This window comes from Sinocyclocheilus rhinocerous, unplaced genomic scaffold (assembly GCF_001515625.1).
Source record: "Sinocyclocheilus rhinocerous isolate Xijiao unplaced genomic scaffold, SAMN03320098_v1.1 scaffold751, whole genome shotgun sequence".
Lineage (NCBI taxonomy): Eukaryota > Metazoa > Chordata > Actinopteri > Cypriniformes > Cyprinidae > Sinocyclocheilus > Sinocyclocheilus rhinocerous.
The window spans coordinates 1,269,666-1,295,640 of record NW_015657293.1 but is presented as its reverse complement, the minus strand read 5'-3'; the positions used below and the strand labels follow the sequence as shown (position 1 = coordinate 1,295,640).

Genomic DNA, 25,975 nt, shown 5'->3' with positions numbered 1-25,975 from the left:
GTGCACATGGTTGCCAGGTTGACAAAAACAAGTAACACACTTAGCAGATATTTCCTTATTGCGCAAGTGGGAAGCTCTGTTTCGGGGATTACGTCTCTTTATATCAGGCAACCCCGGTTGTGTTCCTCTGTCTGCGGCCAGATAAACCTGGTTGTAGCTTATATATTATGCTCTATTCATTATTTTTTTTAGAAACCTTGCCCTTTTCTACTCCGTTTTAAACGCTGCTCTTGTATTTAAATTAAGCGTGGTCCACTGCAGCACACGTGCCGCGATATCGATACAGGGACAGCTGTATCGATATTCGTATTGTCAAATCTCTGTGACGATACATCGCCGTATCGATGTATGGAACACAGCACTACTGTTTATCTTTTTCCTGTTTAAAAAACAGTTTAAATCCAACTAGTTTTTTTTTTCTGGTCTACACTTTTATAAATAAACCCAGCTAACAGAGAACATTCTCAGAACTTTGGCTAAAGTTCTGCCAAGGTTCTCTCAAAGTCATAAACCAATGTTCTTCCAGTAACAATGATAGAATGTTTGTTAAAAGTTATTTATAAATCATTAATGGAACTTTTTTTCCTGAAACGTTTGACTAACGGTTTTTAAATGTAACTTCTTGTTTTAGAATGTTGAGAGAACATCCAAAAGTAACATTCCATTAATGTTTGAAAAATGATCAAATGGAATGTTTACTTAATGTTCATATATAACCAAGAAAAAGTTTTTAAAACATTTTGAACATTCAGAGAACATTCAGAAATAACGTTAGCAAAACATTAATTGAACATATTTTGTTAGTTGGGAAGATTTTAAAAGGGGGTTTTCGCAGCGATGCCATAAAAGAACCATTTTTGGTTCTTCAAAGAACCTTTCAGGGAACAGTTCCTAAAGGAACCATTTTTTTCTTACAATGAAGGACATCTTTCCACAGGTTTCCACTAAAAATAACCTTTTTGGAATGAAAAATTTCCTTGGATGTTAAAGGTTCTTCACGGAACCATCAATGCCAATAAAGAACCTTTATTTTTTTAGTAGCAATATATTAATCACTATTGTCAATCATTGACATGACAAACTGCTAACATTATTGCCGATTCATGAAATCCATGCTGTTTAGTTAACCTCCAAAACTAAGTTTCCATGTTTGAAATTCTGTTTCTTTGTGTGCAGCTGCAGTCCATGGTGGACCTTCTGGAAGGTACTCTCTTCAGTATGGACCTTCTCAAAGTTCACTCGTACATCAATAAGGTGGTGTCTCAAATGAATAACCTAGAGGAGGTGAGCGTGATAGTACTACTGAGTGTGTGTGAACATACACATGTGAACATTAATGAGCCGTGGCTGGATTTAACTGGACTCAGGACATTCTGTAGCTACCCACAATGCTCTGGCTAAAGTTATTATCCGTTATACCGCTCCACTTTGGCTTGAGGGATGGGAAAATAATGTGCGTGTAAGAAAGAGCAGGACAGAGAGAGGAAATGTCCAAAGGACAAAACCACAGTCATGTAATAGTCACACTTATGCACTCTGTTTTTATTTCCAATTAAATTTTGCTCATTATCGGGTAAAGCTGGGCTAGAAATCTGCACCGCGAAAGATTTACTGCATGTACAATGTGGGTCATTATCAAATACCTTAGTTATATAGTCTAAGACCAATAGTGAAAATGCTTCCGTTTTGCATTTCTGGGATTAGTAAGATAATTTTGTTTATGAAAGAAATTAATAGTTTTATTCAGAAAGAAGGCATTGAATAGTCCAAAAGTCAAAGTAAAGAAAGTAAAGACATTTATAATGTCACAAAAGATGTTATTTCAAATAAATGCTGTTCTTTCAGAATCCTGAAACAAAATGTATCACATTATCATCATTTGTATAAAATTTTCCTTAAAAATATTAAGCAGCACAACTGTAAATGTTTTTGAGCAGCAAATCAGCATATTAGAATGATTTCTGAAGGATCATGTGACACAGAAGACTGGAGTAATGATGCTGAAAATTCAGCTTTGCATCACAAGAATAAATTACATTTTAGGATATATTACAATAGAAAACAATTACTTTAAATTGCAATATGTAAAACCTCAAAGACCCCAAACTTTTCAATGGTAGTGTATTACATTGTATTATCAGCATAAAAAGTTGAATTGAAAGATGAACATTTAAGTTTTATGCAGATGCATTTAATTATACAAATATATTTAGATGTGGGTGCATTTGTTTGTACAAATATATTTAGGGCAATTGTGTGATTTAAAGCTGTGCATCTCACCCAGATGATAAAGATGAACCTCTCTCGGGAGAATGACTTTGTGAGAGACAGTGTGGCGACTCTGACCAATCAGCTACGGCAGTACGAGAACCATTCTGACGTCATGATGAGCATAAAGAAAGAGCTGTCCAATCTGGGCCTACAGCTGCTGCAGAAAGACTCCACCGCCTCGGGCCCTAAAAGCAAAGTTCAGGTAAGGGTCGTGACCTTTCATCTCTGACTTTAGCCATTTGAATAGATTGTGTTAAAAAGATAAACATTATTGTTCTAGTTAATTTGCTATGCAGGAAATCAAATTTGAGCTCACTGCAGAATGTGCTCTGGTAGTATATAGAAATTATGCATACTGTGTGCATTTGTAAAATGAGACATACTTATATAATTGGCAGCGGCCAACTAGCGATAGAGGCTATTTACACTAAGTGTAATTAAATGCTATTTACACTAAGAGCAAATAGCGATGGATTCTATTTACACTAAGAGAAAATAGCAGTATTTTTTAGTGATATGCTATTTACACTAAGTGCAAATAGCTATATATTCTATTTACACTATGTTAAAATAGCAGTCTATTTATGCTACTTATTGTGAATAGAGGCAATTATTTGCACCTCAGTATTGTAGTACAGTATGCAATAATAACGTACTGAGTGTAAATTATAATGCTAATTCAAATTATTAAATGCATGCCACCTTATTGGGACAATAAAGCCCTCCCTACACCTACCCGATACTTTTTTTTTCAACTTTATGATTATTTCCTTCATTTTTATTGAAAATTAATTTTCGATTTATTGCGATGTGTGATATGAGATTTGAAAAGGGAGAAAAAAATAGTTCGGCAAAAGGCGGATTTGAACCCAGAGTCGATCGCGTCAAAAAGACTACGGTACGTGATTTAACATGTACGCCACTGGAGCTGAGGTTTGACGGCCATATTTTGTAGTGTTGAGTACCCCAATCACACGTTGGTGGGTGGAGTTAGTGTAAAATACCCTGTGCCAATAAGGCAGGCTATTTGCACTTAGTAAAAATGGACACTCCGTATATGATTACATACATTATATGTAAGTGTTCATGGAGTTTTCAGGATGAGATCTCTAACATCTGTTGAGCTAGACATGTGTTATGTTTGTAGGACACACTGGGGACAAATATCAAAGATGCTTCAAAGTTTCCAGCAAAGAAACCAGAAAAAGGGAAACCTCCACCAAAGCCAGTGAAGGAAAAGCCGGCCAAGCCGAAGAAAGAGACCACAAAACCAAACAAACCTGGTAAACCAGAGCAAACAGAACTGCCCAGTAAAACCAAACCTTCACAGAACCAACCAGGACTTATCCGAGGAATCACATACTATAAAGCCACCAAAACTGATGAGACAGGCAACCAAAAAGGTAAGACACAGCCAATAATTTTCTATATATACAAACCGAACCGGCATTTATTAAATACATTATAATTCTTTGAGATACTAGCAGATTTAGTCAGATTGTGGGGACAGATGTTCACCAGTTTTGCCCACAAAAGTTTAAATATGTCACACACCCAGAAACACACATTCTTATAAAGACAAACTTGTTTCCTTTGTGCTCCCCAGAAGCACAGCTGCTTGTATCCACGCCAATCCAGACACACGCTTAATTCGATATTAGCACAGACACACTCTCATAACCCAAAACACATGTGCACACATTCATATCCACACAGTCAATAAACTAATAGACAATAAACTAACAGACAATAAACCACTTCATCTGTTGAAAATGCGAACGTTTTCTGGTAGTAAGACAAGGATCTGGTCTGGCAAACAATTATTAATATGGGGACTCATGCACACACACACACACACAAACCTGTCCATTTGTTATCAAATGTAAGTATATAGTTCAGAGCAGAATAAATTGTGAAATGAACTCTCTGTATCATATGGAAGCTTATTTCCACCACAGAATAACCTTTTGTCTCACAATTCAGACATTTTTTTCCTTGCAATTCTTATAGTTTATATCTCACAATTCATTGTTTTTATTTATATATAAATTATAAAGAAGTGTAAGACATAAACCTGCAACTCTGAGAAGAAAAGTCTGAATTATGAGATAAAAAGCCACAATTATATTTTAATTTTTTTATTCTGTGGTGGAAATAAAAGAAAAACAGAATTGTGAGATGTAAAGTTAGAATTCAGATAAAAAAATGTAAAAAATATGAGATGTTAAGGAAAAAAGTCAGTATTGCAAGATGTAAACTCTTACAGTTGCAAGATATAAACTCATAATTCTCAGAAAAATGTCAGAATTGTGAGATATTACCTCGCAATTGTGAGAAAAAAATTGTTACATTTTTATTCCAAGATGGAAATAAGCTTCCATAGTTCCATAAGCTTTCATAATACCCACAACAACACATAGACACTTTTCCACACGCAAATCTGCCAGGTGAGCTGAAGAAACTTGAAATATTACACATTACACACACATATACACTTTGCTATTTAATACCCTTGATGTGTGTTGATTTTATAAAAAGCTAATTATAAATATTACCAGTGCTAATTCTAACCCTAAAATAAAACTTGACCTGATCACCAAAACAACTGCATCTACCGTTTCAAATTACGTTATTTTGATTCAGTTTCCCAAATGAGGAAGTCCTTGAATGTCCTCAAAGGGAGGTTTTTGGATTTCTGTCTCTTTTGGGATATTTTTGGCCCTAAACTATAGCCGAGTACACACACACTGAAGTCTCACATGATGAACATCTCACAGTAAAACTGGATCTCAGGATCTTGGGACTTGATGATCCAGCACTCACATTAACGGGATACTAGTGGAGGACGCCAGCCAGAGAGTGACTTTAGAGTATGAAATGACAGCCGACATGCACTAATGAATTAGCTTCAGTTTCTGATGCACGCATGACATTCATATCGGCTGCAGGGTTTCTACAAAAAACAGCCAAATGTCTCCAATTCAACAGTGTTTCTATTCATTTTGGGCAGGCGGCCTCACTTCCTGTTTAAGTCCTAGATGGGTTCCTCTTGCCTGACGGACTCCATGGTTACCGCCGTTTGTGATTGCGGCAACACTGTTTTTTTTTTCTCTTTGAATTATACAATAAGTGTTCTGAAAGCAGCCCAATCAATGGCGTCTATAGTGACATGTAATGCGGTCTGATCTAATCTTGTGTTATCCATAGGCGTAACCAAATCGCTGCTTCCCAAATTGGGTCCTGACTATTTTGGTGCACGTTAGATACAATCACAGGGAATCTGATTAAAGCATAAATTACTGTAAACGAATGGCCCTTAGATTAATCCGTACACTAGCACTTTGGAAACGTCTCACATTGCAGTTTTGGTTTGCAGATAAAAACCCAAAATAAGGTTGAGTTGTAAGTAATGTGCCACTGTGCCAATCTTCAAATCTGTAGGTTTTATTCTGCATACCATTTAAAGTTGGATGTTGGATATTTAACAATATAAAAAGACATTTGGGGATAAAATGTCAAATTAAGAACAGTGCATAGAGTTCTAGAGACGCTGTGTAAAGACACTTTTGATTTGCAGGTGTATGATTATCAAAATAGGATCACATAGAGTTTTAATGCACTTCTCTGCAAATGTTTGCTTAAAATGTTTAATTGTCATGTGATTTAGTCAAGTGATAATGCATTTTATTTGCATGATGTTGAAAATCAGAGCACAGCTTTTGTGTTGGTATTGGTTTCCATGCAATTCAACAATATGACAATTCAATAGTATGAAAAACATGTCAGAGTCATGTAAAAGCAAAAAACCTCTATTGCAGCTTGTCAGACTAAAACAATAAAAAAGATGTGAGATTATGAACCCCGGTTGTGTTTACCCACATCTTTTTGTTTAAAATTAGCTGCAAAGACACACACACACACACACAAAAACAAACTTTTATGTTTATTTATTTTTGATATCACTACTACAGTGACTATTTGCACACTGAGGTGCAAATATCTACAACTTAGTGTAAATAGTACATTATTTGCACTTAGTGTAAGTGTAGATAATATTTATCACCATTTGTACGATTTATGTCTGGTTCTCAAACCTTGGTAAAAGGTAAAATGGGTTTTCAAACTCTTATCAGGAACAGCAGACTACAGTAATCGAGATCCAAAAAACTAACAACCGAAAACACAATATCACAGACTTTTTGCAAATTCTCTGTGGGTGATTTTGAGTGCATTTTGAGTCTTAAATTTGACAAGTCCTTATGCATTTCATGTTTTAGCCTTTAACAAGCTACAATAAAGGTGTTCTGTTTCTGTTCTGTTTACTGGACTCTTTGCTGTTTTTCAAAGTGTTGGTTTTTGATTCATTCAATGGTGAGTCAATCTGACCCCAACATAACTGATGTTACCAAATTTGTACATCCTTTCCTAAACACATCTATGTGTTGAAACTTTGCATGCACATTCATGACCTTAAATGAGAAAGTTAAAAAATTTCAAGAAAGAAAAAAACCCAGTTATTTTAATCAGTGTCTTAAGCAATTAAAAAATCCAATGTGGGTTAAATTGATTGTATATTTCCAAGTTGTAATTTCTGACTTTCCAAACTGAATGTACTGTAACACAGCATTAGATGCTATTTTTTATTTGACTTACTTGATGAATGTCAACAAGTGTGTAAGGAACACTTCCTTTTTGAATCATTATCATTTTTTTTATATTTAATGTTCTTTGGCACTTTTTCGAAACATTGGAGTATGTTTGTAGCAATGCCAATGTCATGGTTTTGATTCCCAGGGAATGCATAAAATTCGCTAAATGGATCTCTATCTGTATTTAGATCTTAGGTCACTTCTAATTTTCATAACCTATGCTTTATATCCACTGAAGTTTCTGATGCACGCATGACATTCATATCGGCTGCAGGGTTTCTACAAAAAACAGCCAAATGTCTCCAATTCAACAGTGTTTCTATTCATTTTGGGCAGGCGGCCTCACTTCCTGTTTAAGTCCTAGATGGGTTCCTCTTGCCTGACGGACTCCATGGTTACCGCCGTTTGTGATTGCGGCAACACTGTTTTTTTTTTCTCTTTGAATTATACAATAAGTGTTCTGAAAGCAGCCCAATCAATGGCGTCTATAGTGACATGTAATGCGGTCTGATCTAATCTTGTGTTATCCATAGGCGTAACCAAATCGCTGCTTCCCAAATTGGGTCCTGACTATTTTGGTGCACGTTAGATACAATCACAGGGAATCTGATTAAAGCATAAATTACTGTAAACGAATGGCCCTTAGATTAATCCGTACACTAGCACTTTGGAAACGTCTCACATTGCAGTTTTGGTTTGCAGATAAAAACCCAAAATAAGGTTGAGTTGTAAGTAATGTGCCACTGTGCCAATCTTCAAATCTGTAGGTTTTATTCTGCATACCATTTAAAGTTGGATGTTGGATATTTAACAATATAAAAAGACATTTGGGGATAAAATGTCAAATTAAGAACAGTGCATAGAGTTCTAGAGACGCTGTGTAAAGACACTTTTGATTTGCAGGTGTATGATTATCAAAATAGGATCACATAGAGTTTTAATGCACTTCTCTGCAAATGTTTGCTTAAAATGTTTAATTGTCATGTGATTTAGTCAAGTGATAATGCATTTTATTTGCATGATGTTGAAAATCAGAGCACAGCTTTTGTGTTGGTATTGGTTTCCATGCAATTCAACAATATGACAATTCAATAGTATGAAAAACATGTCAGAGTCATGTAAAAGCAAAAAACCTCTATTGCAGCTTGTCAGACTAAAACAATAAAAAAGATGTGAGATTATGAACCCCGGTTGTGTTTACCCACATCTTTTTGTTTAAAATTAGCTGCAAAGACACACACACACACACACAAAAACAAACTTTTATGTTTATTTATTTTTGATATCACTACTACAGTGACTATTTGCACACTGAGGTGCAAATATCTACAACTTAGTGTAAATAGTACAGTATTTGCACTTAGTGTAACTGTAGATAATATTTATCACCATTTGTACGATTTATGTCTGGTTCTCAAACCCTTGGTAAAAGGTAAAATGGGTTTTCAAACTCTTTATCAGGAACAGCAGACTACAGTAATCGAGATCCAAAAAACTAACAACCGAAAACACAATTTCACAGACTTTTTGCAAATTCTCTGTGGGTGATTTTGAGTGCATTTTGAGTCTTAAATTTGACAAGTCCTTATGCGTTTCATGTTTTAGCCTTTAACAAGCTACAATAAAGGTGTTCTGTTTCTGTTCTGTTTACTGGACTCTTTGCTGTTTTTCAAAGTGTTGGTTTTTGATTCATTCAATGGTGAGTCAATCTGACCCCAACATAACTGATGTTACCAAATTTGTACATCCTTTCCTAAACACATCTATGTGTTGAAACTTTGCATGCACATTCATGACCTTAAATGAGAAAGTTAAAAAATTTCAAGAAAGAAAAAAACCCAGTTATTTTAATCAGTGTCTTAAGCAATTAAAAAATCCAATGTGGGTTAAATTGATTGTATATTTCCAAGTTGTAATTTCTGACTTTCCAAACTGAATGTACTGTAACACAGCATTAGACGCTATTTTTTATTTGACTTACTTGATGAATGTCAACAAGTGTGTAAGGAACACTTCCTGTGATCTAATGTACAGTAATCGAATCCAGTCTCTCGTAAATATAGCTTTCCCACAATCCCGTGCCACCCCAGCAGGTGCACTACCACAGTAAATATGACCAACCCTGGTGAGATCGAGCGTGTTATATGCTAAACATGAGAAACCAGTTGTGTTCATACTGTTGTGGAGAGCAGTTTGGCAAAATACTCACTCGAACGTCAACTTATAAATACTTTGTTTTTAGATGCAAGTCATCTTGTCCTGGAAGTGTTGAGTAATTGGTGTAGAAACGGATTTAAAACTCAAACTTTGACATGTCAACAAGTTTTATTGGCATTACAATGTTTCCAGAGACTTCATGTACCCACACAGAGCAGGTGTAGGAAATAAATAGGTCTGTGCTTGGCTCTTGTCTATTATTTCAGAATTTGTCAAGTCATATGCAATACCGGTCAAAAGTTTGGAATAATTACGATTTTTTTGTAAGAAGTCTCTTATGCTCACCAAGGCTGCATTTATTTGATAAAAACACATCTATGTGTTGAAACTTTGCATGCACATTCATGACCTTAAATGAGAAAGTTAAAAAATTTCAAGAAAGAAAAAAACCCAGTTATTTTAATCAGTGTCTTAAGCAATTAAAAAATCCAATGTGGGTTAAATTGATTGTATATTTCCAAGTTGTAATTTCTGACTTTCCAAACTGAATGTACTGTAACACAGCATTAGATGCTATTTTTTATTTGACTTACTTGATGAATGTCAACAAGTGTGTAAGGAACACTTCCTTTTTGAATCATTATCATTTTTTTTATATTTAATGTTCTTTGGCACTTTTTCGAAACATTGGAGTATGTTTGTAGCAATGCCAATGTCATGGTTTTGATTCCCAGGGAATGCATAAAATTCGCTAAATGGATCTCTATCTGTATTTAGATCTTAGGTCACTTCTAATTTTCATAACCTATGCTTTATATCCACTGAATGTTTATTGTCAGCTAAAATTGTAAAAAAAAAAAAATTGTGTTTCGTCAGTTAAAACAAACTGTACCTCAGAAGCCTTGTCTTTGTTCACGTCAAATTGAATATGACATCTCCTCAGACTAAGGTCTATTTAACTTTGTTAGCGTGTCTTGGCCATTGGGCTGGATTTGTTTGACTGGTTTAAGATAATGTATACCAGAGCTGTGATGGAGATTCAGTATGATCTGTCCTGACAGGAATGCAAAGCCATACAAAAGCCGGCGGACCAAGCGTAAGTCAAGTAAATATGTTCTAATAAACATAAATTACTTTTACTATTAAATGCGATTTATTTTCGTCGTCCCACCCTGTGATCTAATGTACAGTAATCGAATCCAGTCTCTCGTAAATATAGCTTTCCCACAATCCCGTGCCACCCCAGCAGGTGCACTACCACAGTAAATATGACCAACCCTGGTGAGATCGAGCGTGTTATATGCTAAACATGAGAAACCAGTTGTGTTCATACTGTTGTGGAGAGCAGTTTGGCAAAATACTCACTCGAACGTCAACTTATAAATACTTTGTTTTTAGATGCAAGTCATCTTGTCCTGGAAGTGTTGAGTAATTGGTGTAGAAACGGATTTAAAACTCAAACTTTGACATGTCAACAAGTTTTATTGGCATTACAATGTTTCCAGAGACTTCATGTACCCACACAGAGCAGGTGTAGGAAATAAATAGGTCTGTGCTTGGCTCTTGTCTATTATTTCAGAATTTGTCAAGTCATATGCAATACCGGTCAAAAGTTTGGAATAATTACGATTTTTTTGTAAGAAGTCTCTTATGCTCACCAAGGCTGCGTTTATTTGATAAAAAAATACAGTAAAAAACAATGATATTTGAAAATATTTTTACAATTTAAAATAACTGTTTTCTATTTGAGTATATGTAATTTATTTTTGTGATGCAATGCTGAATTTCCAGCGTCATTATACTCCAGTCTTCAGTGTCACATGATCCTTCAGAAATCATTCTAATATGCTGATTTGCTACTCAAAAAACATTTCTTATTATGAATGTTGAAACTGTTTGCTGCTCAGTTTCTGTTTTCAGTGTTTAATTTAAGTGTGAAATGTGAGGCGATTTTAATTACTCTCTGTTTTTGTTTCATATGAAGAGAGACCTGATGAAACGGACACGTTGCTTGAGGTAGAGGTAGAGGAAGAGGAAAGTACCATATTTCCTGACACCTTAGCAACAGAGACAACCCCGGCAACTGTACCCATGACAATAACAACAACCACTCCTCCCACAACAACAACAACAACAACCCAGAGGACGACAACAACTAGCAGAACAATATACAGAGAGGAGCGACCGGCTCCAACCATTGCACTAGTGCTGGACAACACCAGCAACAACTCATACATCGCAGGTACGGTAGATTTCAACACAATCTTATGATAATTCATAAATATTTAATGTTTTGTTAAATCGATGGCTAATTCGGTTGAATTTATCTCATTCCTAAGTTTTCACATGATCTGATTATGCCGTTACGCATAAAAATTGTCTAAAAATTCATATGCAATCAACACCTTCTAAAATAGTTATGTTTTCCTGTGAGATTGGATTGTATATTTACAGTGAAAGACATTTAATAAAAAAGTAGCACTACAAAAATTATCCTAAACTAAAACCGAGACAAAAAAAATATTAGTTTAAAAACATTGTAAACTGAAATGAAACAATGCAAAGTAAATGTAACTAAAACTAAACTTTGAATAAAAATTAGCAAATTAAAATTCTTCATCCAATCGATGTAGTTGCATCCTGGTGCAGTTGTTGATGTTTTTTGGCAGTTAAAGAGCACAGCTGTGAAGGGACGCTGGCCTCCGTTGATCTGCCGGTCAAACAGCACAGTTACGGGAGAAATGAGGGCGCATGGATGAAGGATCCCGCCACCAAGGACTCCAAAATCTACGTCACCAACTATTACTACGGCAACAACCTTGTGGAGTTCCGGAACTTGGACAACTTTAAACAGGGTGTGTAAGATAATTCATACTTAATGCTGTTATTATTAATTGAATGCAGCTGTCTAGAGACACTATGAAAGACAACTGAGGTAATACCTTTTGTGTGACTAAGGTCAATTCACAGAGGACACTGAGTGTTTTGAATTAAAAGGTCTTCATATTGTTTTTAGTAAACAATGATAGGGATTTTCTTTGGATGAGGTTTGGATTTCTGAATAACTGTAAGTGTGAATGATGTCAATGTCTGTGCTTGAGAGTGTGTGCTGCTCAGTGAATATGTCTGTGTGTGAGTCTGGCCCTGGAACAGGAGAAAGAGTTTGGAAGATGTTACAGTTGATTTTAGTGTGTGTTTGTGTGCCTGTTTAGACTGGTATTAATATACTTCTAAAAATATTTACTGTTAAAGGGGTCATATACGGTGGCCGTGAAGTGCAAAAAAAATCACAATTCTGAAAACAAAATAACAAATTACAAACGCAAATGCAAGTCTAAAAAACAAAATAACAATTCAGAAAGCACAACAACAATTCAGAAAACATTATAACAAGTCAGAAAACACAATGACAAATTCGAAGACAAAATAACAAGTCAGAAAACACAAAGACAAATCCGAAAACAAATTAACAAATCAGAAAACACAACGAAAATCAGACAAATCGGAAGAGGTAGGTATAGTTTGAGACAGCACCATTGGTTTGGGATTACTCACCGCTGACTGGACGAGACATCTGTCAATCAACATTTTGGGTGGCATTATGCTAATATTTCCACATAGTGATGTAGATATGTGGGGGTGTGTTAGAACGAGCTGTTTTAGATAGGCGTGGCTGACTCTTAACTTTTATAAAGAATATCTCTTTGGATTTGAGACTTTAGTCTTTGCAACTTTACAAATCTTCTTTATGCACCAAGAGCTTGTAACACTCCAAAGAGAAAGGAAAACTTGAAATCGCATCATATGACCCCTTTAAGACAGAGCTAGGGGAGTCATACACTGAATTTTTTAGGGGGCAACAGTGGCAGTTATGGCTCGCTTGGCAAGACAAGCAAGATTACCATAGGGGAAAAAATTGCTTATTTGTATATTTGGAAAACAGCAATAGATAGATAGATAGATAGATAGATAAAAAAAATAAAATCTATCTATCTATGTTGCATTTAAAATCTACTTTTTACATTTAAAATTCCTCCGTTTTGTGGGTTTATGTTAGGGTGAGGTCACATTTACTGTTGTTTTGTGAATTTTGGCATGCAAAATCCAGTTAGTAATCCAATAGTAATCTATGCAACTGGGAGTTTTGCTTGAGGCTGAAACATTTGCCCATTCAGACTTCACAATGGGTTCAAGTTGAGTGACATGGACTGTATCCAATAGAAAACTGCTTGGTTTGAACATGACTTGTTATGCATAGGGTTGCAAAAAAGTAAATTTCGGAAACATTCCAGAAATTTTGGAAACTTTCCAAGATTTTTTTGAATATTCCAGGGATTTTTGGAAATTTACCGGAAATTTTCCACCCCTTTGCAACCCTAGTTATGCATGAGCTGTGCTTTATAAATCCCAACACAATAGAAAATGGACTTTGTTGCCAACGAAAGTTTGTTATTGTGCACATTTTATCCACTTCTCTTTCTTTTCCTGGCAGGCCGTTGGAGTAACCTGTACAAGCTGCCTTATAACTGGATCGGAACAGGTCATGTTGTGTACAGAGGAGGGTTTTACTATAACCGTGCCTTCACAAAGAACATCATCAAATACGACCTCAAGCAACGATTCGTAGCCGCCTGGGCTCAGCTCCACGACGTCGTCTACGAAGACACCACACCTTGGAAGTGGAAAGGCCACTCTGATATCGATTTCGCCGTGGACGAGAACGGACTTTGGGTCATTTACCCGTCTGTTGACGATGACTACGGACAGGCCGAGGTCATTGTAGTCAGTAAACTAGATCCCAATGACCTGTCTGTCAAAAAGGAGACAACATGGAGGACGAGACTGCGAAGAAATTCGTTCGGGAACTGCTTCATAATATGTGGCGTCCTCTACGCGGTGGACATTTACAATCAGCGGGAAGGGGAGGTTTCGTATGCATACGACACGCTCACGGGGGCCGAGGCGTCACCGCGTTTACTGTTCATTAACGAATACGGGTTCACCACACAAGTCGATTACAACCCAAAAGAGAAGGTTCTGTACGCCTGGGACAGTGGACACCAGCTCACCTACAGCATCAACTTTGTAGAGCAAGAAAAGAAATGAAATCAGACTTTAGCAATCTTATTTACTCAAAGCAAAAGCCACTTCCTGATTGTAACTGCCTCATTGGTTCCACTGACAAATGCTCTCTTGAAACGGTTCATTGTCTCCTCATGAATTTTAATAGACATTTGTTTGAGATTATATAAGAACAAAGGGATTACATAACCGCTGCTCTAGAATTCATTACCAAATCTAGAATCCCGTCGAATGAAATCTAAAGGCCTTCTCACATGATTCACGTCAAAATTCCCAATGCATTAAACTCTGTGGAGCGAAGCTACTCCCAGTTTCTTGTTGTGCACAGGTTGACCCATATCAACTTTGACCATTTTGAATTAGCATACAATTACACATCGCTTAAAGTTAACCAATTTCATCTTTCTTTCCACATGCCGCTGACATTTTTAAGCATGTTTATTGGAAAATGTGTATAACGTTCCTTCTTTTTTGCAACTTAAAACAGGACAGGATAGTTTTTTGTATTTGCACATAACACTTGTCCTGACGTCCAATTAAGTTCTAATACGATTCATGTGAAAGGTTCTAAAGTGTTCACAATTGACCCTTTGCAAAGACCTGATGCTGTTGCTACATCCGAGAAGCCATGGCGCTCTCACGCACACATCATGTAGCGCCTTAGTTCAAGTGGCACATGAACCGATCATCTCTTTCTCTTTACTAGTTATAGCATGAAATAAACATAAAAGAACATCAGAAGGTATCTTGTTTCAACCACGGAAAGAATGCACACCATTTTTCAAGTTCAAGTCCACTGACGTTAATCTACTCTCCTGTCTGATTTGTTTGTCGGACAAAAATGGGAGATTCGGCATTATGATTGGGCAGATCACCTGTCAATCAAACTCTCTGCGAAGGGTCAATTACAGCTTCTAGAACTTTGAGTTTATTTTAATCTCTATTAAAAAGCCCTTACAAATGTTTACATAATTTACACTGTCCTAACCAGGCATGCTGTAATAAAGCAACATCAAACAATACAAATAAAAAAACAATAACATTTTTGTATAGAATAATAATTAAATTTAAATAAAATGTAATTAATAAAGAAAAATAATAAATAAAAATTAAATAATACAATGTAATAAATTTTTTTCATGATTGTTTTTATGTAGTAAAAAATATCTAAAAATCTTAAAACATTATAACTTTACTTGAGAAGCATCACTGCATGAAACTTTTTTTATGGATTAGAACTTATCCTGAAATCCTGCTGGTGACAAATGTCTTACGCATCGCTCCTGGTTAGGACATGTGTAAATCATTAAGTTAAGAGTTTCGTGACTTGCTCTTCTTTAACAAAAATAAAAGCTTGTCATGCCAACCACACCAACAGCATAACGTAACCTCATGTTTCATGTACCTGTAATGATATTTTATAAACATAAGCATTCTGAACTGAAGGAAAATTGTTATATGTTTTCACATCAAGAATGTGCCAGAAAATTGTCTTCCAGTGTTTTGGCCCATATAGCCTCAGCGGACTGGTAAAGCATGACATCATAATGGAGAAAGAATGCTTTGTGTGCTAATGAGAGCGTATGATTATGTTTGGGAGTCTCTTTAATGACTGGGCAGGGTTACGTATAGAATGTTTATAACAGGCAGGTCATGCGAGGAAAGCCTGTGTGACGCATGGGTACGGATACATATGCCGTATTATATTTAGAATGTTGTTTTAAAGCAGTTTGTCGTCCTTGTGCTCTCTGTAAATAGCAGAATATTTTTTATTTTGTTTTGACTGAGTTTTACAAACACAATCTTCCCAAGAGGAAGAGATTTCTTTAACTTTGTCAATGCAGCATATGTGATTTTAATAAACTCTTAATTGGATTTTGTTAAATGTGCATTTGGTATTGTGAAATATATTTCTAAACAGATTAAAAAGACTGCTAGGATGGAAGTGGGAGTAGTTTCTGGTTTGTGGGATCGTGTGGGTTTTGTTAAAGAAAGCCTCGAAGAAGGCCATGAAATCAAAATTGACCCCATTTATTCTTTTAAAGGGGTCCTATTATGCTTTTTCACTTTTTGAATTTTAGTCAGTGTGTAGTGTGTATGTTTGGGCATAAAAAAGATCTTCAAACTTACAAATCTCAAAGTCCACTCCAAAGGGAGATATTTCGTTTTTAAAAAATCCCTTTTCAAGAACTACAACCAACGATTCGTTTGGACTACAGCGTTTGTTTTCAGGGTTTTGTGATATCACAAAGCGGCCCATTACATTGAGTGCGGGTGTTTTTATATCACTGTATTTCTGAAGGAAACCGACTGTCTTCAGAAAATTGGATGTCATTTTCATTTAATCTTGCATGTAATGTCTGATAAAGCAGTGTTTTTTTTTTGGGAGCGGAGTGCTGCTTTATGTACAGCCGTTACTGGGGAAACCTTGATCTCTACCACTCCAACAGCGCCTCCTGCTGGCAGAGAATGAGTTTGCATATATATGCCCCCTGGGAAAAACTGGACTATGGTATAAATAAATTCAGTTGTATAACAGTTTCGCTGCAATTCATGTTATAATGTTATAATTAAATAACAATAAAAATAATACATATGTGCTTATCTGTACATAGTAAATGCAGATGTTTTTTAAGCGGTTGTTGACATCCTATCAAAAATGGGATTTAGCCAAAAAAAACAACAACAACAATAACGTTACCACTCTAATATGTCTTGCCATATCCGTGCGTGCAAAGGTTCTGCGCGATCCTCTTGTTCAATATTCTCTGGGTCTGAATCCGGCTCAAATTGATATGTTAATATTGACCGGAGCCCAATCACAATGCACTGGGACAGCTAACCAATCACATCACATTTAGTTTTTCGGAACTAATCGAGCCGTTTGTGCCAGGATGGGGAGAAAGGTATTGTAATAATGTAAATTATGTAAAATAATAATGCGTTTTTAGAACCGCCAAGCATGTTCTAGTACACCCCCAAAACAAATTCAAGACATTGTAAAAGAACATAATAGGACCCCTTTAATGCATGTCACTGGTCTTATTGTGAATGCTTCATCCATGCATTTTTATATTTGTTTTTGACTTTGCAATCTTTAATCAAAATGTAACTTCATTTTCATTTTGTTCATTTTCACAATCCAATCAACAACCTATGGATAAAATCAAGCTTCACTCAGTTTTTTTTTTCGTTTGATAGTTGTTTCACTCTGAATTATGTCACATTACAGCAGTAAAGCCAGTTGCAATTTCCTCTTCATGAATCATAAATATTAGATGAAAAACATCTGCTTAAAAAAACTTGCCTTGCCAATTGGCCAAAATAAAATGAGTTTGAGTTGATGTACTAAAATTACTACAATTAAAAAGGAAATAAAATAAAAATAAAACCCTAATAAAAATGAAAAAAAGCAATCTGCAAACATAATTCACATAATTCATGCAAATAAGTCTTTTATTATTAATATTATAATTTTCACAATCCAATCAACAACCGATGGATAAAATCAAGTCCCACTGTTTTTTCTTCTTTTAGTTGTTTCACTCTGAAAAATGTCACGTTGTGGCGGTAAAGGTGGTTGAAACTTCTGTCTCATGTCTTTTTTAAAAAAATGACAGGCTTTATGATATTTAACAATAACCTGTTACAAAATACTGCATTGGCTTTCAGAATTTTACTAAGGCCGGCAATGAAGGGTGTCACATACAGTGTAAATGTTCTTCATTATGATAATTAGTGTTCCCTTTGACTGCAAACTTGGATCTAATTTGCTTAATTTTCTCCCTGGTGTAATAGTGTTTACAGAAAATAACTGGCTGCACATGGTCAAAATGCAAATATATTTTTTTTGTACTTAATATTTAACAAATTTTTAATAAACAAGAAAATTACTGCTTGATTTTATTCATGCCACAGTTCATGCTGGGAACCCAAGCACCAATATACTGTGGACATCACACTATTACAGGTAATCTGTAAATATACAAGAGATCACAGTAAAGCAAACACAGATAATCATTGTGATTCTACAGATCAATGCTGTTACATCAGTCATTTCCTGAGCCTGTTCACTGTTATATATTGCTGTGAGGAGCTACAGGACTGAATTCAAAGGGTTTGTGTTGCAATGGTTAGTGTTCTTGTCAGTGGATAAATGGTCAGTTAGTGTGTTTTGTTGTTTTTGAGTGGTTTTCTCTCTCTGATGGGCGGTTCTGTGTGGTAGTCCAGCGTTTTTGGCAGCAGTCGCGTCTGTAAATCATTTAGATTAACTCTGCGGAACACAAGAGGAGTTCGTTTTAATAACTGTGGAGTGATGTTATGGAGAACGAAACTGTAAAATCTGTAATCTGCAATTAATCAAACTTCCAATGGAGAGAATCAGGCAGCGGATGAGAGACGTGACTGAAAGCACTTTATGGTTTTTTGGCTGGAGCTACGGATAGTTTGAGGAGGAGAGAGAAGACACTAGTTTCTCAGAAACAAGATAATGTGAGAACGTTTTAACAATTGCTGTTAATAATTCACACATGGTAACATTACAGATGTTTTTAGGCAGTGCTATTATCATTAAAAAAACAAAACCATTTGCATTACTCGAAATAAAATAGGCATTAACTGAAGTAAAACTAAATATAAAAAGCCACGGCAACATTTTTCATTTTTGTTTAGTTTAAGTACTAAAGTAAATAAAACTAAACAATTCAAAACTAAAACTTAGCCTAATTAAAACAATCTTTAATAAAAAATTACAACACAAAACAAAATCACAAGCAATTCAACTAAAATTAAAATGAAAACAGAATAAATTCAAAAAATAAAACACCATTATAAAATAACACCAACAACTATGTTAGTCTATAACTTTGTATTAGTATACTAAAATAACACTGTTTCCAGCTAATACGCTGCCCACAGTGCTGGAAAAACCAGGTCCAACCAGATTAAGGAACATGATAACTGGTTTTTCGTTGGACTACAGTGGTCTACCAGAGCTAATGTTCTGCTGACACATACATTCAGGCCACATATGTGTTTGTGCATTTGGTAAGGCCTCAGAGGGTTTAGGGATTAAAACTGAGCCCCAGATTAGATGGAACAGAGGGAACTCCCTCTCATTATCTAGCATCTCATCCTGTGGTATTTGGGTTGGGGTAGCAGGGGTTAGTAAACTATAGTCCTCCAACTGTGCCTCGACATACAGACACCAAAGTGTCATATGTTATCATTTAATGGCCAAAAGCAACAATCCCTCTAGGGCTTCCTGAGGTTAACTGCTGCGGTCAAGGGCACGATTGATAAATTACATTTGTGATTCTTGTTTATGGTTCATCCTCAACTAAGACTGAAGTTGCACCCATATTCATTTCAATACTGATGTTGTTATTGGTAATAAAAACTATTACATTATTTTTCATTAATTTAAATAAGGCTGAAATAAAATAAAATAGAAATATTAAGTTTAAAAACTTAAACTTACCTTCGTAAGATGCCTAATAAGTAGTGTTTATCTACCTCATCTTGCAACGCGGAAGTAAGCTATTCTGTGAATGTGCGAGACTTCCGATTCATTAGCCGCTCTGTAAACAACAAGAATAACAAGTTGCAGTAAACGGTAAAAGTATATGCGCTACAACCCAGTGTTTTTTTTATAAATACAAGAAACATTAAAAGAATACCAGTAAATACCAGCATCAAGCAGCATAAAGAACTGTTTTGTACAGCTAAAAACAGCTGGAAGAGGATATTCGGAAGCCTCGCGTTTTCAAAATGGCCGCGCCCGCTCTAACAATAAAAATAATGTAGATAAGTGAAGGCTGTTCACGTGTTGTTAGATTATGTGATGTGTTTATGTACCTTGTTTGTTTGTTGTAAATGGAAGCATAATAATAAAAAAAATAATAATGTAGATAAGTGCAGCGCTGCGTAGTTTTGTGTAGGCCTACAGGTGAAAGCGCCTCCTGCTGTCAGAGAGAGACATTGCATTTCTATTCTAATATCAGAATTTTTCTAAATGATTTCAAATGCTAATTTAAGAAATGTTTCACCTATTTGCAGGTCTGAAAAATAAAAGCTAATTTAAAATATTATTAATTACTGTAATGCTATAGCCTATAAATAGGCCTACTACTAAAATAACACTGCAGTGTTTTTTTAATGTTTGATAGGCTTGAAATTTATTTGCTTGAAGTAAATCAACTAGAGACCATTTATAAAAGTGCTCAGACTTCAGTAAAAAAAAAAAAAAGTCAAATAAATAAATAAATAATTTACTCACCCTCATGTTTTACGAAACCCGTATGATTGAAATGCAGTCAAACAAATAAAAAGACACAAAATCATTAAAAACAGACTATTTGACTTGTGGGCTATATTCCTGAAGCCATACAAGTGCTTTGTGTCAAGAAAAAAGACAAGATTTGAGCAATTAACAGGTCAAATTAAGGCATTGTCATTCATTTGAGTAAAAACATGGCTTCTTGATTAAGCCTATAATACAATATATCAGCACTATTTTCCTGCTGCAATTAATTTTGCTGATAGAAAGCGGTAAAAAAAATGCTATTAACAAGAGATGTTTGTGTACATTTTTATTGATCATGACAGCAGTAATTCATCAAAAAATAGTGAAGAACATTATAACTAGGCATAAACTCAAACCCTCAGCAGAGTAATGCTTTTTTTGGCATTTTATACAGCTGATTCAGGTGTTTGGCCTGCCAGATCGGAAATCGGGCCATGCAAATGTTTGCGGCATCATAATTCCTCAGTGAAAAAAAACAAAAAACTTATATATATATATTTATATATATATATAGTATATTTAGTGCAGAAGATGCTGTATTTATCTTAAAGAGAATTCCTCATTCGGAGTGAAAACATCCTCAGTGTTTTAATGTGCACAATCCAAGCCAAACACAAGGAAATGAGGAGCTTTAGTTCGGAGCTGATCTTGATGTCAGGATAACAACAATTCTTCATGGATGCCCTTAAATGGGAGAATCGTCAAAATAAGTAAACAATTGCAATTTCCAGGACGTTTCTTTGCCTTCATGGGAATATGAAAGTGACTCTCTTCTTTCTCACGTTCTCTTTGTCTCTGGAGCAAATTATGAATATCAGCACTAAATTAGGAAACTTAAGGAGGCCATGCTCTTTGAATTGTGTTTTTAAGCATGGCAGTGGAAGATTGTATTTGGACTTGTCCCAGGAGAGAAGTCTGAAAAATAGCAGGATATCCATGCAATAACAATGACTGTGCTTAAATATATAAAATATATAAATATATAAAAATAAATTAGTAGTGTTTCTCTCAGTACTTCAAGTCTCCAGTGGGAGAGAATGTGTGTATATTTTTAAGAGGTATCTGAAGGTTTTTCAGCTCTCAGCTGACCTTGGCTATTCAGTCAACAGCAAATACTTTTCTGCAAAAATCTGTGTGTCGCAGCTCAAACACTCACACTGTCCTTCAGAAGCAGATAAGAGAGACTCAGAAACAAAACAACGGAGTCTTTCATTATCCGACTGGAGCTGGAGGCGAGGAAAGATCTGCACATGGACAAACCTCTCTCACACACAGATGAATGCAAAACACACACATGCTACAGACAGTGCGTGGAGATTATATCTCTCCCTGATATGTCATTGTTGTGGGTCACTACTGTCTCAGGAAGACTTTATTATTAATAGACAGTAAGTATGAGTGCCATTACAAAGATGCCATCCTGGGGCAGGCATTTGGACATGTGTGGTGAGCAACTAAAGTAAATAAGACAGTTTTGCTAGTAACAAAATGTTAAACACCACCACTGCAATGCAAAACATGTCATTTGAATACTTTAAATAAGGTCTCTGTGCCATTTTTTTTTTAAACCTCCCACCCATCTTAATTCTCAATGGGCTTGGTGTCTTGAAATACATGGTTTGATGGTTTCTTTATAGGAAATCAATTAAATGAATTGTTGCACATGGAAGGATGGATGGCTCAGATCTGTGGTAGGAAGCAGATAACAGATTGAGAGTGAGAGCGGATAGTGTGTGCATGTGTGTTAGATTTTCAGTCAGTGTTCATCATTATTGATGTACATCAGAGCTTTCTTTGTTTTATTAATCAGATTGGCTCGCAGATAAATGGCCTCTGAGAACTAAAATGTTGTTCTTCTCTCCATATGAGCGCAACAGCGTTTAACTGTGTTTGCTTGCGAAATAACAATACTTTGCTCTGACCTTTTGGAAGTTACTTTTAATTAAGAAGATGGCCCCAAAAAGCGTTTGTAGTTTAACCACAAAAAATTGAATAAATGAATGAATGAATGAATAATTTAAAATAATAAATAAAATAAAATAGAATAATGAGTTTCTCAAATGAAACCAAATTTTTATTTCATTTTTAAAATAGCACTGACACACTTAAATAAAATTCATTATTTTTTATTTAAATGTATTTTTTATTAAAAAAATAAGTAAATAAGTATATATTATTATCAAATGAAACCAAATTTTTATTTCATTTTTAAAATAGCACTGACACACTTAAATAAAATGCATTATTTTTTATTTAAATGTATTTTTTATTAAAAAAATAAGTAAATAAGTATATATTATTTAAAAGATTTTGAATAAATGTACGGTTCAAAATGATTATCAAATGTATTGTCAGTTGTCACCTGTACATGTACCTAGTAGTCTTGGCCCCGCCTCTTTATTGAAACTGAATATTAGCCCCTCCCTTCTGTCAGTGATACGCCACCTTTTCAGACCTCTAGGGAAACTGGCATCCATTTAATATATTAAATTTTTACTCCGTACAGAGTCATAAAATGAGACTCAATTAACCTGTTACATTGCCACACCAACCAGTACAGTTCAGCTGCATTATCATCATTACTCACAGTCAGCACCTCCACCCGGCCATCCATTAGCTGATGAAGGAACGACACCATGTGTATGATGGCACAGTATATGTCTGGCTGATCCTTTTGAGCTCATCCATGAAACCCCCAGATCCAGTGCAGTGAGAGATGGGATGGGATGTGAGTGGCTGTTTGTTTATATTTTTCTGGTCCAGGTTTGTTGTGGGATGCAGGACCTCACTGTAAAATCTGTAGCAAGGAATTAAAATTAAAACCAAACTCAATAACCTCAGGTTCGATCAGAAACAGACAGATGTTAAACTTGGTGGTCCAGCACTAATTAAATCAGAACTAACCTCACATTACTCTGTAGCACGAGCCAAATCATTAATGTGCCTGGACAAATACGACTATGGAGGAAATATAGATTATATAGGCAAAGCTGTTACCTATGTGAAGTGCAGTTTTATGTTAAATGGCCTGATTTCCCCTATCCTTTAGTATTAAACTTCAGGCTGTATTTCATCCCACAAGATTTGTAGTATGGACATGATGGATGGATGGATGGATGGATGGATGGTTAGATAGATAGATAGATAGATAGATGATGGATGGGTGGATAAAATATTGCAACATTAAACAGTTGCCGTTTTAGCAAACAAATTGCAGCTTTTTGCAAAAATACTGACATTTCTATTATTATGTTCTTTTACTAAAATTATTTAAATATATTTCACAGAACTGAAAGGAAAATCAATTTTTAATTTAAAATCAAATGTTTTTAAAATCATTTTTAATGACATTAACCATCACTTGAATCATTCAGATCACAAAAGTCCCATTTATTGTCTTAATTATTTTTTAATTATTGTTTATTTTTATTAAAAAAAACTTCACCCATTTCAAAGCTTGCACAATTCTTTTGCAAAAAATAAAACAATGTTATAGACATTTCAGCATGTTTCTGCATTGAAAACTACTGAAACATCCACTTGTATCTTGTGCCAGCCAGCTTGAAACTGCACACACATATACACACACAAAGAGTGTTAAATTCAAAGAAAATAAAGTCTTTATCTTCACCAATTAATGAGCTGGTCATTAACTGTTTATCGTCTGTTTAATGGGTTTTATTAACTGTTTGTTTAATGTTTACTGGGTGCCCTGGGCAACATGCAGCTGGTACTGTCACTTTCTTCACTGTGTCTCTGTACACTTTCCTTTTGTATCCCTTTCCCCCTCACTGACTTTCCTTTTATCTCTCCATCACATTCCCATGTCCTTCATTTCTCACTCATTATCTCAATCCTTCAATCTTGCTCAGGCCGTGGCTTGTTAAAGGCTATGTGATTAATTAGCTCATGTCAGGCTCTGCTCTTTGTTACCGGGAACAAAGAGCTCTTTAACGCAGTAGATCAACGCATACCCTCTTTTAAGCGCCACACATCATTCTCGATCTCTCCCTCAAACTGAACACAGGCTTGTGGAGCGATTGCCAAATGCGCAAACATGTAAAATGTCACTGGCTTTTAATGCACACTATGCACATTGGCTTTGCTTTATGTAGCTGACACCATAAAATATGAGTAATAACTTACATAAAATGACACTTTATATCATTAATCAAAATCAAAATGTTCGCTAAGCAAGATAAATTGTGTGTGTGTGTCTGGACACTGGCCATTTTCCCTCCTGTGTGCCAGCTGTTGTCCCCAGAGATAGAGGTTGTGCCCTGTAAACACAAAAGAAACACTCCTCAGCTGGCAGCCCTGCATGGCAACAAAGGGCTCAAGGAAAAATATGTAATTTTCTCAACATAGCATCTCAAAGTCATGACATAAGGATGTTGTTACCTCGACAAAATGATCTCGTGGCCACAACACATTATCACGTTCCCACGAGTTAATATGACATTCCCACAAATTAATATCTCGTGCCCCCCCACACACAAAAGGGGCTCAAGGTTTTGCTGTTTAGCATAAGCCCATAAGCTAATTATTAGCCCCTGCCGGTTGATTCTATAACTACATCTAGTTTTTAAAAAGCATGTATATGCATATTTAACAATACATTTATGATTTTAGCTATTCTAAAATGCTCCTTTTTCTAGATGAATTATCTATGGACATTGAATGACTTTCCTGAAGTAAATGTAACGTCACATGTCATATTGTTTACAAGTGGTTTAATTAACGTCTTTCCGCAATTAAAACACTGCCTGGGTGAATACATGAGACATTTCAGTAAGTTGTGGTGTATCTTATTGCATTTGACATGCATTAATGTTTATTTCCTGCTTTAAACAGCGTTAAAGAGCTATTAATATACCGCTAAAAATAGGCCTAATTAATCTAATAATTTCTTAATTAAAATAAAATATTAGTTAATCCATTTCTGATAATCCCAGGTTACTATGGTCACACAGGTTTGTTTACACATTAAAATCGCGGCCACAAGAAAAATATGTCATTTTCTCAACATAGCATCTCAAAGCCATGACATAAGGATGTTGTTACCTCGACAAAATGATTTCGTGGCCACAACACATTATCACGTTCCCACGAGTTAATATGACATTCCCACAAATTAATATCTCGTGGCCACGACATATTATCTCCCCCCCGCCTGACCTTCGTTCATCTTCGGAACACAAATTAAGGTATTTTTGATGAAATCCGAGAGCTTTCTGACCCTGCATAGACAGCAACGTAACTACCTTACCTACAACTTTCAAGGCCCAGAAAGGTATAAGGACATCACTGGTTCAACCTTAATTTTACGAAGCTACGAGAATACTTTTTGTGCGCAAAGAAAACTAAAATAACGACTTTATTCAACAATTTCTTCTCTTTCATGTCAGTCTTCAACGCACATTCATGGACTATTTTAATGATGTCCTTACTACCTTTCTGGGCCTTGTACATGTCCGTTGTGTTGCTGTCTATGCAGGGTCAGAAAGCTCTC

General features: G+C 35.5%; 1 protein-coding gene and 1 long non-coding RNA gene across 2 annotated transcripts in view; one reads left to right on the top strand and one right to left on the bottom strand.

Moving 5' to 3' along the window:
• The window catches only part of LOC107720926 (olfactomedin-like protein 2A), a 28,732-nt gene extending 13,834 nt beyond the window's left edge, over nucleotides 1-14,898 (top strand). Inside the window, exons 3-8 of the mRNA XM_016528759.1 lie at nucleotides 1,177-1,284; nucleotides 2,285-2,473; nucleotides 3,419-3,674; nucleotides 11,062-11,319; nucleotides 11,747-11,932; nucleotides 13,570-14,898. Of these exons, the coding sequence (XP_016384245.1) occupies nucleotides 1,177-1,284; nucleotides 2,285-2,473; nucleotides 3,419-3,674; nucleotides 11,062-11,319; nucleotides 11,747-11,932; nucleotides 13,570-14,183 (1,611 nt within the window). The 3' untranslated portion in view covers nucleotides 14,184-14,898. The remainder of the gene's footprint in view (nucleotides 1-1,176; nucleotides 1,285-2,284; nucleotides 2,474-3,418; nucleotides 3,675-11,061; nucleotides 11,320-11,746; nucleotides 11,933-13,569) is intronic.
• Nucleotides 14,899-18,291: 3,393 nt separating this feature from the next.
• On the bottom strand, nucleotides 18,292-19,924 carry LOC107720927 (uncharacterized). The gene is made up of 3 exons (XR_001637663.1): nucleotides 19,848-19,924; nucleotides 19,639-19,738; nucleotides 18,292-18,432 (listed from the first exon to the last, which is right to left on the bottom strand). It is a non-coding gene; the product is annotated as an uncharacterized LOC107720927 (long non-coding RNA).
• Nucleotides 19,925-25,975: the final 6,051 nt, after the last annotated feature.